This window comes from Ascaphus truei, chromosome 13 (assembly GCF_040206685.1).
Source record: "Ascaphus truei isolate aAscTru1 chromosome 13, aAscTru1.hap1, whole genome shotgun sequence".
Classification (NCBI taxonomy): Eukaryota; Metazoa; Chordata; class Amphibia; order Anura; family Ascaphidae; genus Ascaphus; species Ascaphus truei.
The window spans coordinates 44,655,402-44,670,183 of NC_134495.1; the positions used below are offsets into that span (position 1 = coordinate 44,655,402).

At 43.6% G+C, this 14,782-nt stretch overlaps 1 protein-coding gene across 1 annotated transcript in view; it reads left to right on the forward strand.

The window, feature by feature from the left end:
- Nucleotides 1-14,782, forward strand: part of LOC142465301 (uncharacterized) — a 96,990-nt gene that overhangs the window by 46,918 nt on the left and 35,290 nt on the right. Inside the window, exon 5 of the mRNA XM_075569332.1 lies at nucleotides 1,105-2,568. Within this exon, the coding sequence (XP_075425447.1) occupies nucleotides 1,105-2,568 (1,464 nt within the window). The remainder of the gene's footprint in view (nucleotides 1-1,104; nucleotides 2,569-14,782) is intronic.

Sequence of the window (14,782 nt, forward strand, 5' to 3'; positions counted from 1 at the left end):
TGCCTGGTGCCTTGATCCCAGTGTGAAGATCTTATCTACCATGACAGTCACCTTTGGCACGACTCGGGTGATATGTCCAAGATAATCAGAGCTACACATGCTCCTGGCACAACCTCCTTATTGACAGCATTACCAAGCAGCAGCTAATCAGAATGCATGAAATTGCCCAGCCCACAAACAACTGCTCTGTTCCTCATCCTTTTGATCCTCACACTGTTCCCCACATTGTGCTTAACCCCTGCTGAGAAACACCCAGAAAATAATATTTCCAAGATCATGGGATGTCAACTGTTCCCCTTTCTCCCTTTAATTCTGACTTGTGACATCTTCATCTGAGTTTGAGTCATTGTCCAAGTCTTCTACATCCACTTGTACATGTAATATGTTCTTAGGGGTATCAGACACATTGGTAAGAGGTATTGCTCCATTCTACTGAGATAGCACACAGAGAAAAGCTTCTTTCAAATCTCTTGTGTCCAGATTAGGAGGATCCTTAGATGATTAGAGGATCCCAATATCCTCTAATCACAAAAGGATTAAAGGATCCTAATAACTCTCTGGGTTTCTCTAATCTTTCCCTTCAATGTCACCAGACTACTCCTGGTGTCATTCCACATACCAGACATGGATAACTTTTACCACTATAACTCCAGTGTCATTTACAACACACAAATGCATTGTCAGGGTTTCTCTCACAGTATACATACTTGTCTGATTCCCACCACACAGAGTCAGGACACCCATTTTGTTTGGCATTTATTCTGGTCCCTGGTATTTGATGTGGGGTCCAGGATGCCATGTCTGAAGGTCATACACCTGTGAATTATTTTTTAGCTCAGATAACTTAACCCACTTTTTAAGAAAAGATTAGAACATTTCAGTTATTTTAACTTATTTCAATAGATTTGCAGAAAATAGCTACAGTATATAAAAGTAAACTAACCCCGGAGTTGCTTTTAGTTTTGCCACATTACTACTTTAGCTTACAGTACATTCAATTTACAATTTGGGACATGTTTTATACTAATTTAAATGTTAAACCAAAAATGTTATCTTTATGCTATTAATTAACTTATTTTCTAGCCGTGCATTTATTTCCCACAGATAAATCCATGAGCAGAAGTACACCTGCAGGATGGCACACTCCTCTTTGCTCACCAGGTCATGTGAATGAAGACAACAGTGTTGTTAAAAGTGATCAAGGAGCAAATTACTTGAGGCAAAATAACCCAAGTAAGAGACAGAAAAAAGCTGTGAGAATTATGGCGAAGAAATCGGGCTCACGTAAAGAAGAACATCCCTCCCACATTTATACACTGAGAGAACATACAGGGACTGAAGATGCATCTGCTTATATTAAGAAGTGGGACAAAGGAAACGCTAATGCACAGAAAGTTCACAAGAACTTGTCAGTAATGAAGTATAAGTGCAGTGAATGTGGTAAAAACTTTAATAATAAATCAGCTTATACAACTCACCAAAGAACACACACTACAGAAAGGCTGCATAAGTGCTCTGAATGTCAGAAATGCTTTACTAGTAACTCTGATCTTTTTCAACATCAGACAATTCACAAGGGAGTGAAAATGTTTCTTTGTTGTGAATGTGGGAAACACTTCTCTCGTAAATCATTTCTATTTAGACATCAGAGAATTCACAGAGCAGAAAAACAATTTTCTTGCTCTATATGTGGGAAATGTTTTTCCAAGAACTCACATCTTGTTAGACATAAAAAATCTCACACAGGAGAGAGTCCATTTGTTTGCTCTGAATGTGAGAAATGTTTTTCTGACAGCTCAAACCTTGTTAGACATCAGATAATTCACACAGGAGAGAAACTATTTGCTTGCACTGAATGTGGGAAATGCTTTTCTCACAGCTCAAATCTTGTTAAACATCAGAGAATCCACACAGGAGAGAAACCATTTGTTTGCTCTGAATGTGGGAAATGTTTATCGCATAAGTCAGATCTGATAAGACATCAGATAATTCACACAGGAGAGAAACCATTTGTTTGCTCTGAATGCGGGAAATGTTTTTCCCATAAGTCAAATCTGGTTAGACATCAGATAATTCACACAGGAGACAAACCATTTGTTTGCTCTGAATGTTGGAAATGTTTTCCCCATAAATCAGAGCTGGTTAGACATCAGATAATTCACACAGGAGAGAAACCGTTTGTTTGCGCTGAATGTGGGAAATGTTTTTCCCATAAGTCAAATCTAGTTCAACATCAGATAATTCATACAGGACAGAAGCCATTTGTTTGCTCTGAATGTGGGAAATGTTTTACCAATAAGCCAGATCTGGTTAAACATCAGAGAGTTCACACACGAGAGAAACCATTTGTTTGCCCTGAATGTGGGAAATGTTTTTCCGACAGATCAAAACTGGTCAGACATCAGATAATTCACACTGGAAAGAAGCCATATGTTTGCTCTGAATGTGGGAAATGTTTTACCCAGAACTCACATCTCTTTATACATCAGAGAGTTCACACAGGAGAGAAGCCATTTGTTTGCACTGAATGTGGGAAATGTTTTTCCGACAGCTCAAATCTTGTTACACATCATAGAATCCACACAGGATAGAAACTGTTTGTTTGATCTGAATGTGGGAAAGGTTTTCTCCCAGAACTCAGATCTTGGAGAGATCAGAGATTTCACAGAAATCAGAGATTTCACATATGAAAGAGACTAATTACTCCTAATGTGGGAAATGTTTTACCCAAAGATCAAAGCTTGTTCAAATGCAGAGACACCACAGAGATAATATATAACATTAAAACTGTCACTATGAGAGTTGTGGATTTTTGCTCTCATTAAGGTCCTTATTTGATTAAAGTGGCCCTGAAATAAAGGTTATGCCCAGCCTGTTACCTTCATTTTGGAGTGAAATAGATGTAAAAATGTATTTACAATAGGATATAGTTTTTTACTAGAAAGTATACCCTCCCCCTAGTCACATCCACCAAAGCCCCCTGAACTGTTTCCTCTGTCTTGTACCTGGCTGCTGCCATTTGCTGAGAGACCCCTGCTGAGATGAGGCTTTTGATGATTTTGAGATCTCAGACAAAGTGGCACCACTGGTGATGGAATCTTTAACCACTTCCCTCTTATTTTTACATGTCTGTTTTGTGCGGGCATGCCCTGATTGTGGCTGAAGATTATCAACTGCCACAAATGTCCCTATAGGTGCAAAAAGCCCATACGGAACAATGGGGCAGAGAATCTTTAAAATTCCCTTCCTGGCATTTTGACCTTTAGATTTAATTGGGGAAGCCATTCACTTGCTGTACTGTCTCTCTTTGGACATGATGGACCATGCAGTAACCTCCTGACTCTGCTCCTAGCCTCCTATCCACACAAACTTTAACTTCTCTTATACTGTGAGCTTTAATAACCTTTACTACCCTCCCAATTATTTTACAGCTACTCGCTGCTGAATTCTATGTTAACCCTTGTGTATGGTATCGCTTTATTAAATATTGTTTAATAGCTCCATTGTCGTGACTGAATGTTAGCTCATGTGGTTCTTAGTCCTTGGTTATTCTGTTGTATACTGCATTGTGTGGTACTTGCTAGTGTGCTTTCTAAGGCCACATCCATAGCAGGGGAGGCCGCGCTGAGCCGTGCGGATGCTCCGCGTTGAGCCCCGGCATCCTCAATGAGGATGTATTTAGAGGGGGCACACGTGAGCGTCCGCAGGCGTGCCGAGGAGTTGGATTTTTCAGCCGAAAGCCAAGCTGTTTTTCAGCGCGCTGTCGGCTGAAAACATCCAATCAGCGCGAAGCAGTGTCAACATCACGGCGCCGTGACGTCGGCGCTGTGGCGTTGATGTCAGTGCGTTGCAGGCGATTGGCCCAGCGATGTCACTGAACCGCCTCCCCCCGCCTCCCGATCGCGCCCGCTGGCTCGCCTGCATGTGCATGAAATCGCACAGGCTTCAGCAGGCGAGCCTCAGCGCGGTTCAGCACTGCTCCCATCTCTATGAACGCAGCCTAAGAACCCTGTCACTAGCAGTGCCTTGAGTCCCATTGTCCCCAGTAACCGCTGAAGTATAGCATAGACAGACACTTATCTTTGGAGTGGGACTGACTCCTTTTGTGAGTAAGTGATTACCAGGAGTGGTTGGAAGTGTGCCCCTGTATAAGAACATTGCTCTTGGGTGGGTTCCCCTTATAGCCTGATTGGTGACAACCTCCAAGTGAGTTTAGACTAGGATTGTTACTGTGTATGCACTGTGTTATGCTCTAGTTTTGCTGTGGATCTTCTGGGAGTCATGAGACCCCTTGCATTCGCAGAGGTCCTATTGCCCACAGAAACCACCAATATTATGGTATTAGGCTTTGGCTCACACTGAGAGCCCGTGGTTCGTAAGTGTGAGTGGGAGGTACCCCAGTTATAAGAGCATAGATTTTCGGTCCCCCCCCCCCAGTGGTCCTGAGTAGTGACGCTACCATACTAATAGAGTAGGCTAGGATTAGTCAGTTTGTGTTTTTGGCACCCTTTTTGTCCTAGCCCTAGGATTCCTTCGTTTTCAGGAAGACCAAGGTGCTTTCCCGGAGGGCGAAATCTGGATAGACAGTGTACTTTGACCTGCTGTTTTTGGGTACTGGCTTTCTGACGTTAAGTGTCAGACCTTACAGTGGTGCCATTCCATTAGACACCTTCACATTAATTAGTTGTATGGTTTGTTCCAGTGCTGGACGGTGATTTATGAAATAGTACCAATTAGTAGATATTTATCTAAATATCTTCAGACGTTTTGACTACATTCTCAGTTTACATTTTTAATTATCTGAACTATGTACATATTTTTTTACCTGAGTGAAAGACATAGAATTTGTCAAACTAATATGTTTTTTAGCTTATCAAGAAATATACTCTTTGTGTGAAATGTATTCTATGCACATAAAACAGAAGGGATGTAAGTGCAGTAAAAGTTGGAACACATTAAAATTAAAAATTACAAAGAAGGAATACACAATTGACACTTTTATTAATTGAAGTAGTAGTTTTGTAATCTACTTATTGGAGTGTCTGTGGGGACTCCAATATGTAGGGAGGACCAGTAGACATGTTAAAAGGTTGGTGGAACACATTTATGACATGAAGAAAAAATTAACAACATACAGTGTTTCTAACCACTTCGTGTAGGAATAGAAAGTACATTGGAGGGGAGGTAATAGAGTCGCATACATTTCAAAAAGGGAATCTTATTGGATTTACCACCTTAAAACACTTGCTCCTGGAGGCCTTCACATAGAATTCGACCCAGGCTCCTTTCTACGCGATTAAAAACCTCCCTCTTCATAATTTTTTTTATACATTCATAATAGATGTTTGTCAGATCTTAAATATGTTTGATTGTGTGATTTGAACATTGAAATCTATATATATAGATTTCTATAGCTGTCTGTGGGTGGGTTTACTGGCTATGCATCTTAAACCTGGCTGTGCTTAAAGCTGTGACCATGCAGCAGGCTTAAGCCTATAGGGAACCATGTTTAAAATGGTTTTGAAGCAAAAAGTGGCACTGTGTGCTCATTTGCATGTCATTTCCCAGAATATCTTGCTGCAGTGGAAGTGCTGGGTGCTGGGTGATAATGTGTGTGTTTTTATTTTTGTGACGGTGCTCATCTCCGACTAGGAAGCGGACCCGCAGGACTGAGGTAGGGATGCCAATTAACCAACCAGAACCCAGGGAGTCCTGTTAGAGTATCCATGGTTGTTAAGCAGGCAAAGGGTCAGGGCAGGCAGCAGTGGTGCAGAATCCAGGTGACAGGCAAAAGGTCATGGCAGGCGGAAGGCAGCGAGATCATAGTCACGGTCCAGGATCCGCAACAGGAATTCCAAATGAATAGGGATAGGCCACATCAACATGCTGGCCTCTGGAACAGGGAAGCCACAGGGATAGGCAAGCCACACGGAAGGCTCAGGAACTAGAAGGCTCAAGAACTAGAGCCCAGAGCGGCCAGGAACAAAGAGAAACATATACAATGCTGAGAAAGGGACTGGATGTCACTGGCTGTTATTTAAGCCCTTGAACAGGTGCAGCCAATATAGCAGGCTGCCAGTAATCAAAATGTCCACAGCAGCCAGGTAAGGGCATGTTCCAGCCAAAGCCTGGACTGGAAACTTTACAGTTTTCTCCCTAAGAAATAATTTATGGATTTTCAAAAATGTGTAATTAAAATATTTTAATACATTTTTTATAGTATTTTTTTTAACAAACTACTGTAACTACTATGTAACTATGTAACAATATTTAAGTTTCCATTTGTCAATTTCAAAACTGTCAATAATAGTATAATTCAAAGGAACATCTGTTTACAAACAATAGATACTGTCATATTCTAGCCTGCAGTACCCATGCTTGGCCACCGGGATTGCTGCCGCTCTCTCAATGTCTTGTTTTAGCCTACAGTGCCTATACTTGTCCACCGGGATTGCTGCTGCTAAACTAAGGAACGTTCCAGACCCTGAAACCTGACAACACTACCTGTGTTCTACCGCTCAGCCTGCCTATATAATCCTCCCTTTCCTGTTCCTCCCTTGCCTGTTTATACTGGTTCTTAAGCTCTTGCAAGGTTCCTGTGTTACTGCTGTGCTAACTATTGCTATCATCCTGTTCCAGTCTCCAGTCAATATATACCTTGATAAAGGGCACAAGGCCCGAAACACGTAGGTGTGTGATTTTTTTTTTTAGCTCTTTAGGGGTTATGTTGTATCCAGATCAAGAATAAAGGATTCATTTTATTGTGAGCCTCCTCCTGTCTTTTTGGCAGTGCACTGCCTGTCTCCATTTTTTTGGACTGATCATAACCCTGCTCAAGGATGAGGCCCGTGCTTGGGTCCCACCTATGTTAGAACAGGATAGCCCACTACTAGGGGATCTGGATGAGTTTATCGAAGCCATGAGTCTTATTTTTGATGACCCAAATCGTAGTGCAACCGCTGAGGCAACTCTGAACAATCTTCGTCAAGGAAGACGCTCGGCAGCTGTGTATGCCACTGAATTCCGCAGATGGGTTAACGATACTGAGTAGAATGAGGCCGTGCAGAGATATCATTTTCGGCAGGGTCTCTCGGAGCAAGGTAAAGACGAACTAGCCCGGGTGGAGCCCCCTGTGACGGTAGAGGGGTGCTAAGCCAGTAATAAAGGGGTCACCCCCATTAGGCACCCCCTTCAGCCATCTGGGAAGTGAGGGGTTAACCAGAAATGTACCTGTAGTACACATGTTCCCCTGCTACACAACCCAAATGTATCCCCCTGATTTATAATGTTCCCACATTTAGAGTGTTGCACCACGCAGGTTACACTTGGAACAGGTCCCGAGGGCAAGGGCTAACGGTGTATATGTCTATTACCCTTTGTTCCCCTCCCCCATGCTCAGGTAGCATCTGCTGGCACTGTCCCATAGGTCGCTGTTTGATCTCCATACCTGTGAATGGAGATTGAGACAGTTTTGGCCCTATATCACGACCGGCCAGCAGATAGCGCCCGAGATGATGAGCGGAGTTTCTCCATTGAAGTCAATGGCAACGTTTTTCCCCATTGAGATGAATGGTGGAGCTCCGCCATTATAGTCTATGGCGGAATTTGCCCATAGGAATGCATGAGTGGAGTTCCGCCATTGTAAGTCAATGGCGCCATGCTTTCCTATGGCAAATGCTTAGGGTGCGCTCTCGAAGGATGAAGTGATACATTGTAGCGGAGCTGATAAACTAAAAAAAGATATACCCTATAACTCAGGGCAAAAAAATATATAAAGTGTAAATACAATATGTGAATAATAAGCTTATTGCTAAGTGAAAGCTGCCACGGGGTCTCTGCCAAACAAATTCCTCACAAACTCATTACAGACAATTATACAAAAAATGCAATGACCCGGCGCTTCAGGCTACAACAATACCCCAGTCCAATGATTAGTCCATACAGATATGGAAAGTTATTTTCAATATTCCAGCTGATGGAGCGATGGTGATCCAATTGCTGGCTGTTGGTTCTGAACTCCTCCTAGTATGTAATGGACAAAAAGGAAACGACCATTGCGCAGCCACAAGAATCCATAAATAACTCCACAACAGATTAAAGTAATGAATTTACAGACTTGCTGTGTTATTGTTCCTTTGAGACAATCTGTGCTTTTAACCTCTTCTCTTCCAGATATCACGAATCCCACGTGTTGTATGTCTATCCTCCAGGTTTTCTGTCTGTTCACAATCATTGGACTGGGGTATTGTTGTAGCCTGAAGCGCCCGGTCATTGCATTTTTTGTATAATTGTAGCGGAGCTGGGCGGATGCCAAAACCACTTCAAAGGAAGAGCTACAATCACTTAATGACTGTGGGAAGTAGCTCACAGTCAAGTTCAAAAGGTGTTACACTGCATAACTCCGGCCCCGAAGGCGCCGGAGCGCTGGTTCCTTTTGCCCCTGACTCCAGGGGACTTCCTCTCACAACCCATGTACGGTCCGACCCTCGGGGGCTGCAAGAACGGCTCGCGCTAGCCGCGATGGTCACCCCATTCAATCCCTATGGCGACAGAGGTTACTGTCACAATAGTTTACAGGGTTCTAATATACACCAAAATAACTGTGTTGAATTGAATGCGACTGATATGATAAAGAAAATGTATTCCTTCAGGGAATGTGAACACACAATATTGAACAAATAACACACAGAATATATACACTTACGTGGGAAATGGGGCAATGAAGTAATCAGAGGATTCGGATTAGCAATTCATCAAGGCATCAGGTATCATTCAGATGTAGTCACGAACAACATTGGGCATAGAGCTGACAATTGGTTTTATAGGATTTGGGCTCTATCCCTAACATTGGGTCTCAGATATTGGTTGACAATTATCTATACCCAATTAACTTTTGCCAGCTAACGTGGGAAGCACTTTGGTACCTGCCCCAAGGTAACTGGCACATGCGCACAATCCCTTAGTCGGGCTCCCATTTTCCTAATGTGAATGGGGGGTGGGACAGAGTGCGCTACACAGAACCACAGCCTGTAAAGAGGGACTAATCAATGCATACACCACTATCTGGAATACTGTGCTATATGGTGCTAGTAAGGTGATAAATCGGTGAGCAGTTGCTCAACGGGTAACTGTACCATAAAGCAGGGGACAATGACATGGACCAGTCCCTATAAAAGTGTATAAATAATCAAAACCAGTACTAGCCTTTCCGTGACACAATGAGTTGTGACAAATGTGTGTACATACACAGAAAGTCTATAGATAAAATCCACTGTCCACAAGTGTAACAGGACAATAGGTTCAATGCCTATGAGTAGATGTTGATGTAAAAAAGTTGAAGTTCAGGTCCAAATAGCTGACTGGAAGCTGCCCCAAAACCACGGATCACCAATCCTGAATGTAGAACAAAACAAGCACAAACAGAAAACAGGAGCGCTTGAAGTATGCGGCAGATGTAATAATGGACAAGATGTATAAAAACAGCAATTAATGTGTGATACACTAAAAAAAGACAACAATAATTGTGACAATAAAACTGTATTTAATGACTAAAGATAAGTAAGGAACTAAAAACTTTTGCCTGTGAGGGTGTTGAGAGGAGATGGCCCAATGTAGATGTAAGCCAGGGCTGTCCAATGAAGCAAGCGGTAGGTAATCCCCCCATTCACCGGTGCTGCATGTGTCCTCAGGAGTCTATTCAGGAAGCGATGGTACTGCCACTATCTCTCCCTGTGCTGCGTTCTTCCCTCGGTGTTCCCACTCGGGTGGTGTCGCGCTGCCTTCTGGGGTTGGGCTGCTGGTATCCTGGTGTCCTGTTTGGCGTCAGCTTCCTCCCTTCTGCCACTCCACTACGTACTTCCGGTGTCACGGAGCGGGCTATCGGATGCTTGGAGCTCTCCTCGCTGTTACCACCCAGTCACTCAGGCTACAGTCCCTGGTGATCACAGTCCTTAGCTTGACTCTCAGCGGGCTTCTACCCACTAATAGAGTCTCTTATAGATTAAAAATCAATAATCCTACGCGTTTTGGCGCAACTACGCCTTCTTCAGGGATGTTTTGGAAAACTGCTCTATTAGCCTTAAATATCTGTGATCACCTCAAATTAAGTCCTGCTAATTGGCCACGGTCTTAATGGGTAAATTACTACCAGCGGTTTAACCCAATTAGATATTGATGGCTCAATAGCATCTCATTGAAATTGTAACTAAACAAGCAGATTTAGAGAGCAGTGTTCCAAAATTCATTACAGTCCATATTATTGAACCCAATAAAATGAAATATTTATCAATACCACATTGTGCAATCCTACAGATCAACATAAACAACATAATACATGATACATTTATTAAAAAATACATTAAAATCCTAACTAGTATAGGGCTAAGGGCATTAAAATCCTAACAGTTATTAGGCCCCTCCTTATCTACTGTTTTACTGAAATGCCAGTAGATATAGCTCTTACCCTCACAGGCAAAAGTTTTTAGTTCCTTACTTATCTTTAGTCTTTAAGTACAGTTTTATTGTCACAATCATTGTTGTCTTTTTTTAGTGTATCACACATTAATTGCTGTTTTTATACATCTTGTCCGTTATTACATCTGCTGCATACTACAAGCGCTCCTGTTTTCTTTTTGTGCTTGTTTTGTCCCATTTTCCTAACCCCACTCAAAAGAGTTGGTGTCGCCAAGTCTGCCAGATGGGGATCTGGTCCGGGGAAACCAGACTAAAGGTGTAAATGATGGCACTTCATATGAAAGGCAATGTCCTGCGTTCTCTCTACCCTGTATATACTAACCGGAGGGATGTGCCTTTGATCAGTGGCCATTGTGTAGACACACTGTCGCCCCCTGACCATTAACATACCATATGGGTCAGGGATTTTCGCGGGCTTTCTACCAGGCACAAAATACAGAACAGTTACAATATTTTATATAAATCAAAATATTCCGTTCGGTTGGGCAGAGCGGGCTAAAACTTGCCAGACCCTCATGCCGGAGCGGACTCTACATGGTGGCCAAGTTTCAGCTCACTGTGACCCGCCGAACCGGAGATACACTAATACATTTTAAAACGACATGTTTTAGAAACTGCATTTCCCCACCATTGAAGTCAATGGCAGAACCACACTTTAAACAGTTACCCATATTCCGTTTGGTTGATTGGAGAGGGCAGGAAATTGCCATGCAATCATGCCGGAGCAATGACTACATGGTGGCCAAATCCCAGCCCTCTAGTCCTTACAGAACTGGAGATATGGGTTTTCAGTTTTCACACTTTTGGACTTAGTGTTTTAAAGCCACGCGGCTTTTCTCCACCATTGCGGTCAATGGGGCGACGCTCGTGGCGGCTGCGACCCTTTCCCGTGGCCATTGCCCATCGGACCCTGTTGGGGTCAAGTAAGGGGTTCCCCCTGAGCTAAGGGCAAGAAGAATTAGACCGTTATCTGTCCTAGGACCGGAGTTACAACTTTAATATGAATGAACTTGGCCGTGACCAAGTTCCCACGACAATTTAGCGATCAAAAGCTCTTTATTGAAATTGTATCCGCTTTCAGGGATTGCGGTTTGGCCGGCAGCCAACTCGTTCTTGGAGGTCGGACTCGAGGAATCCCCATTGAAAGACATTACCATTCATTTCAATGGAGGAGTTCTGCTCGTCATCTCTGGCGCCACCTGCTGGTCTTTTCTGATATCAGGCCAAAACCATGGAAATCTCCATAGACTTGCATGGAGCTCCAAAGGCAACCTATGGGACGGGCTGCAAATGGGGATTGAAAAGGCAGGAAGGGGAACAAAGGGCCATAAACATGTTAATCCGACCTGATTCCAGTATATTTGTTGGGTGCACACACTGTAAGGGGAGAAATACAAGTAACCAGGGGAAAACACATTTTGCACTGAGGCAGGGGAATAAAAACACCAATAAGCATTATACCAGTTAACCCCTCACCTCCCATACGATGGTGGGGGTGGCCCTTTGGGGTGTAACCCCTTTATTGCTGGGCCCTGTCACGATGGACGCACTTATTAACAAATTTATATTTTGTGGATCCCAATTGAGCAGAACAAGTTGAGCAAAATAAACTGAAATTTATTCCCTCGATAGGCAAATACACGACAACTGCAGAATACACTTAATAATTACACTTACTGGCATAGGAATAGGGGAAATTGTCCAGTGAACGGAAACCACAGGAAAAATGTCTTTTAAACTTGCTGTCCGTTTGCAAGGGGCGCAAGAAACAAAGCCCATTAATCCTTGGAAAACGAAATGTCCGTTCTGAGTCCATGGGGTTAGTTAGAGAACCCACAGCACAAACAAATTCCTCAAGATGGGATGTACTTCTTGTTACGCTGGAAAGAATTTGTTGTCTTCTGGAATTGCAGCTGCTGGACTTGGACGCAAAACTTTGGAAAGTTTCTTCAGATGTTACAAAAAACAATCAGACCATGGGGATAGCTTGGGGAGCATGTATATAGGGTCTGATAGCTTGGGGAGCATGTATATAGGGTCTGATAGCCTATCTCTAACATAGCCCTCCAACCCCAGGCGTGGGAAAAATCATTTCCCCAATCACCACCTTGCCCATACCTTGCAGTGTGGGCACATCCGGGATTTTCTGTCACTACTGAGCCTGTGCCAACCAGACACCTGGCCTCTTTAGCATAAGGATACTCCCACCCATAGCCAGCGCCGCCCTGGCTAGGGTTTGTCCCCAAGGTGTGAACTAGCCCTGCTGGCTAAAGGATTTCTATTCAGCCAGCATCCTGGCCACCTCGCACCTTGGCGGGTCTGGGCATTTTAACTGCAACACATTCGGAGACTCAGTGGCCCTGCCACCACAGGAGGTCTCTGAAGGTTGCAGAAAAAATACCCCCAGCTCATTAATGCACCGGAACATATGTGCACATATATACTTCAAAGGCAGCAGAAAAAATTGTTTCCTGCCTGTCGTTTAAAACCTGCAGCAAAACAGCACTTTATTAAAAATACATGTTCTACCTATGCTACAGTTAAATTTTTCATACAGTATGTGTGTGTTTGGAATGTTATTCTAGGGGTGCACACAGAGAATCGGGGTTCTAACTCATTCCATTAACTTGCAGCTCGGCTACCGCAGCGCCATCTTGTGCCTAAAAAATAGTATGCAGGCACAATATATACTTTAACACTGCAGGCACACACCAACCTGCAAAAGGGGGACAAAAATGCATAGAAGGGAAAATAATACATGGGTAATGCATATAAAATTAACCCCTTTATTCCCCAATGCGAATTAGGGTTAAGCAGCCGAGCATATTGCCTTTATTAATGCGCTGATTAACCCTATTTTCGTTACAGGCCCACCACCCCCTCCATCACTACAGTTACATTGAATCTTATGGCGGCGGCGGCCCATTCATTTCCTATGGCGGTGCCGGCCCTAGTCATCCCAATGGAGGAGTGAGCCGCCGAGATTTCTCCTAGCCTTTAGCGGCGGAGTCTCCCTTGATTCTAATGGCGGAGTAGCCCCATTGAAAGCCTATGGCGGCAGAGCCCATTGAATCTAATGGTACGAGTGAAAGGCAGTGATTTATTTTAGCCTGTAGAGGAGAATCCTGCATTAAAGTTAATGGAAGGTTTTAACTTGTTTTATTATCTCCGGTTCTGGGGGTCGCAGAAAGCTGATATTTGGTCACTATGGCGAGTGTCCTCCAGTAGGAGGACCTAGCAAATTGCAGCCCGCTCAGACCCGCAGAACGGATTATTTTATTATTTGTATGTTATTAAAATGTTACTCTGTATCCCTGATATCTCAAAGCCCGTGAAAGCCACTGGCCCAGAAGAAATGTTAATGGCCAGAGGGCATCAGGATGTCTGATGCAAATCTATGGATAAAAGGCTCACCGCCCTTGATTAAGTATTCTAGGGCGGAGAAACACAGGACATGGGTACTTGAGTGAAGTGCTGTATTTCACACCTCCAGCCAGGGAGGCCCCGGCCTAGATGCCCAAATGCTAGACTTCTAGGCACCAGGTGGTGAGGGGGGGCCCTGGGGGTGGCTCTCTGGCTGGACTGATGTGTGCATGTGTCAACCTACCTGAGGTAAGTTCATTACTGATTCCCAGGTGAGGTGTCACTGGTTCATTGGGTCCAGGGATTGTGATCCAATAACGCGACCCAATGGTAGGGAATAGGAGCAGAACTCCATAAAAGAGAGTGTAAGCTCTATTCCTGTTGTTGTTCGTATTGGTTCCTGTTGTATCCTGAACTGTATCCTGTTTGATGAATTGCCAGTCTGCGGATTGCTTCATCTTGGCCCCTTCCCATGTAAGTGATTAATATTTTTTCTGTTATTTTTATATTCTGTGTGTCCACCATCTTGTGGGAATAAAATTTCTTTATTATACCGCACGTCTCATTTGATTCAACCCAGAGATAAGAGAGGTTTTTCTTGTAACCTGGTGTGTATTATAACCCTGACACAAAGCTACCATAACACTCCCAGAGAGATTTCAGGAATTTGTCCGTTTATGCATCCAAATCGATCACAGGCTTACGGAAAGACGATTGGAGAGACAGGGGTTCATGCCAAGCAACCCCAGGTTTAGAGATGTCAGTACCCCAAGACGTTCCAGGGAGACTGAGGAGCCGATGCAAGTAAATACACTGCGGGGACCTATCTCAACCGGGGAAAGGAATAGACGCCGAACATAAAATCTCTGTTTATATTGCGGAAATGATGGGCACTATCTCGCTGATTGCCCAAACAAGTCCAGGTGGTCTTCTTTCCAGAGCCCTA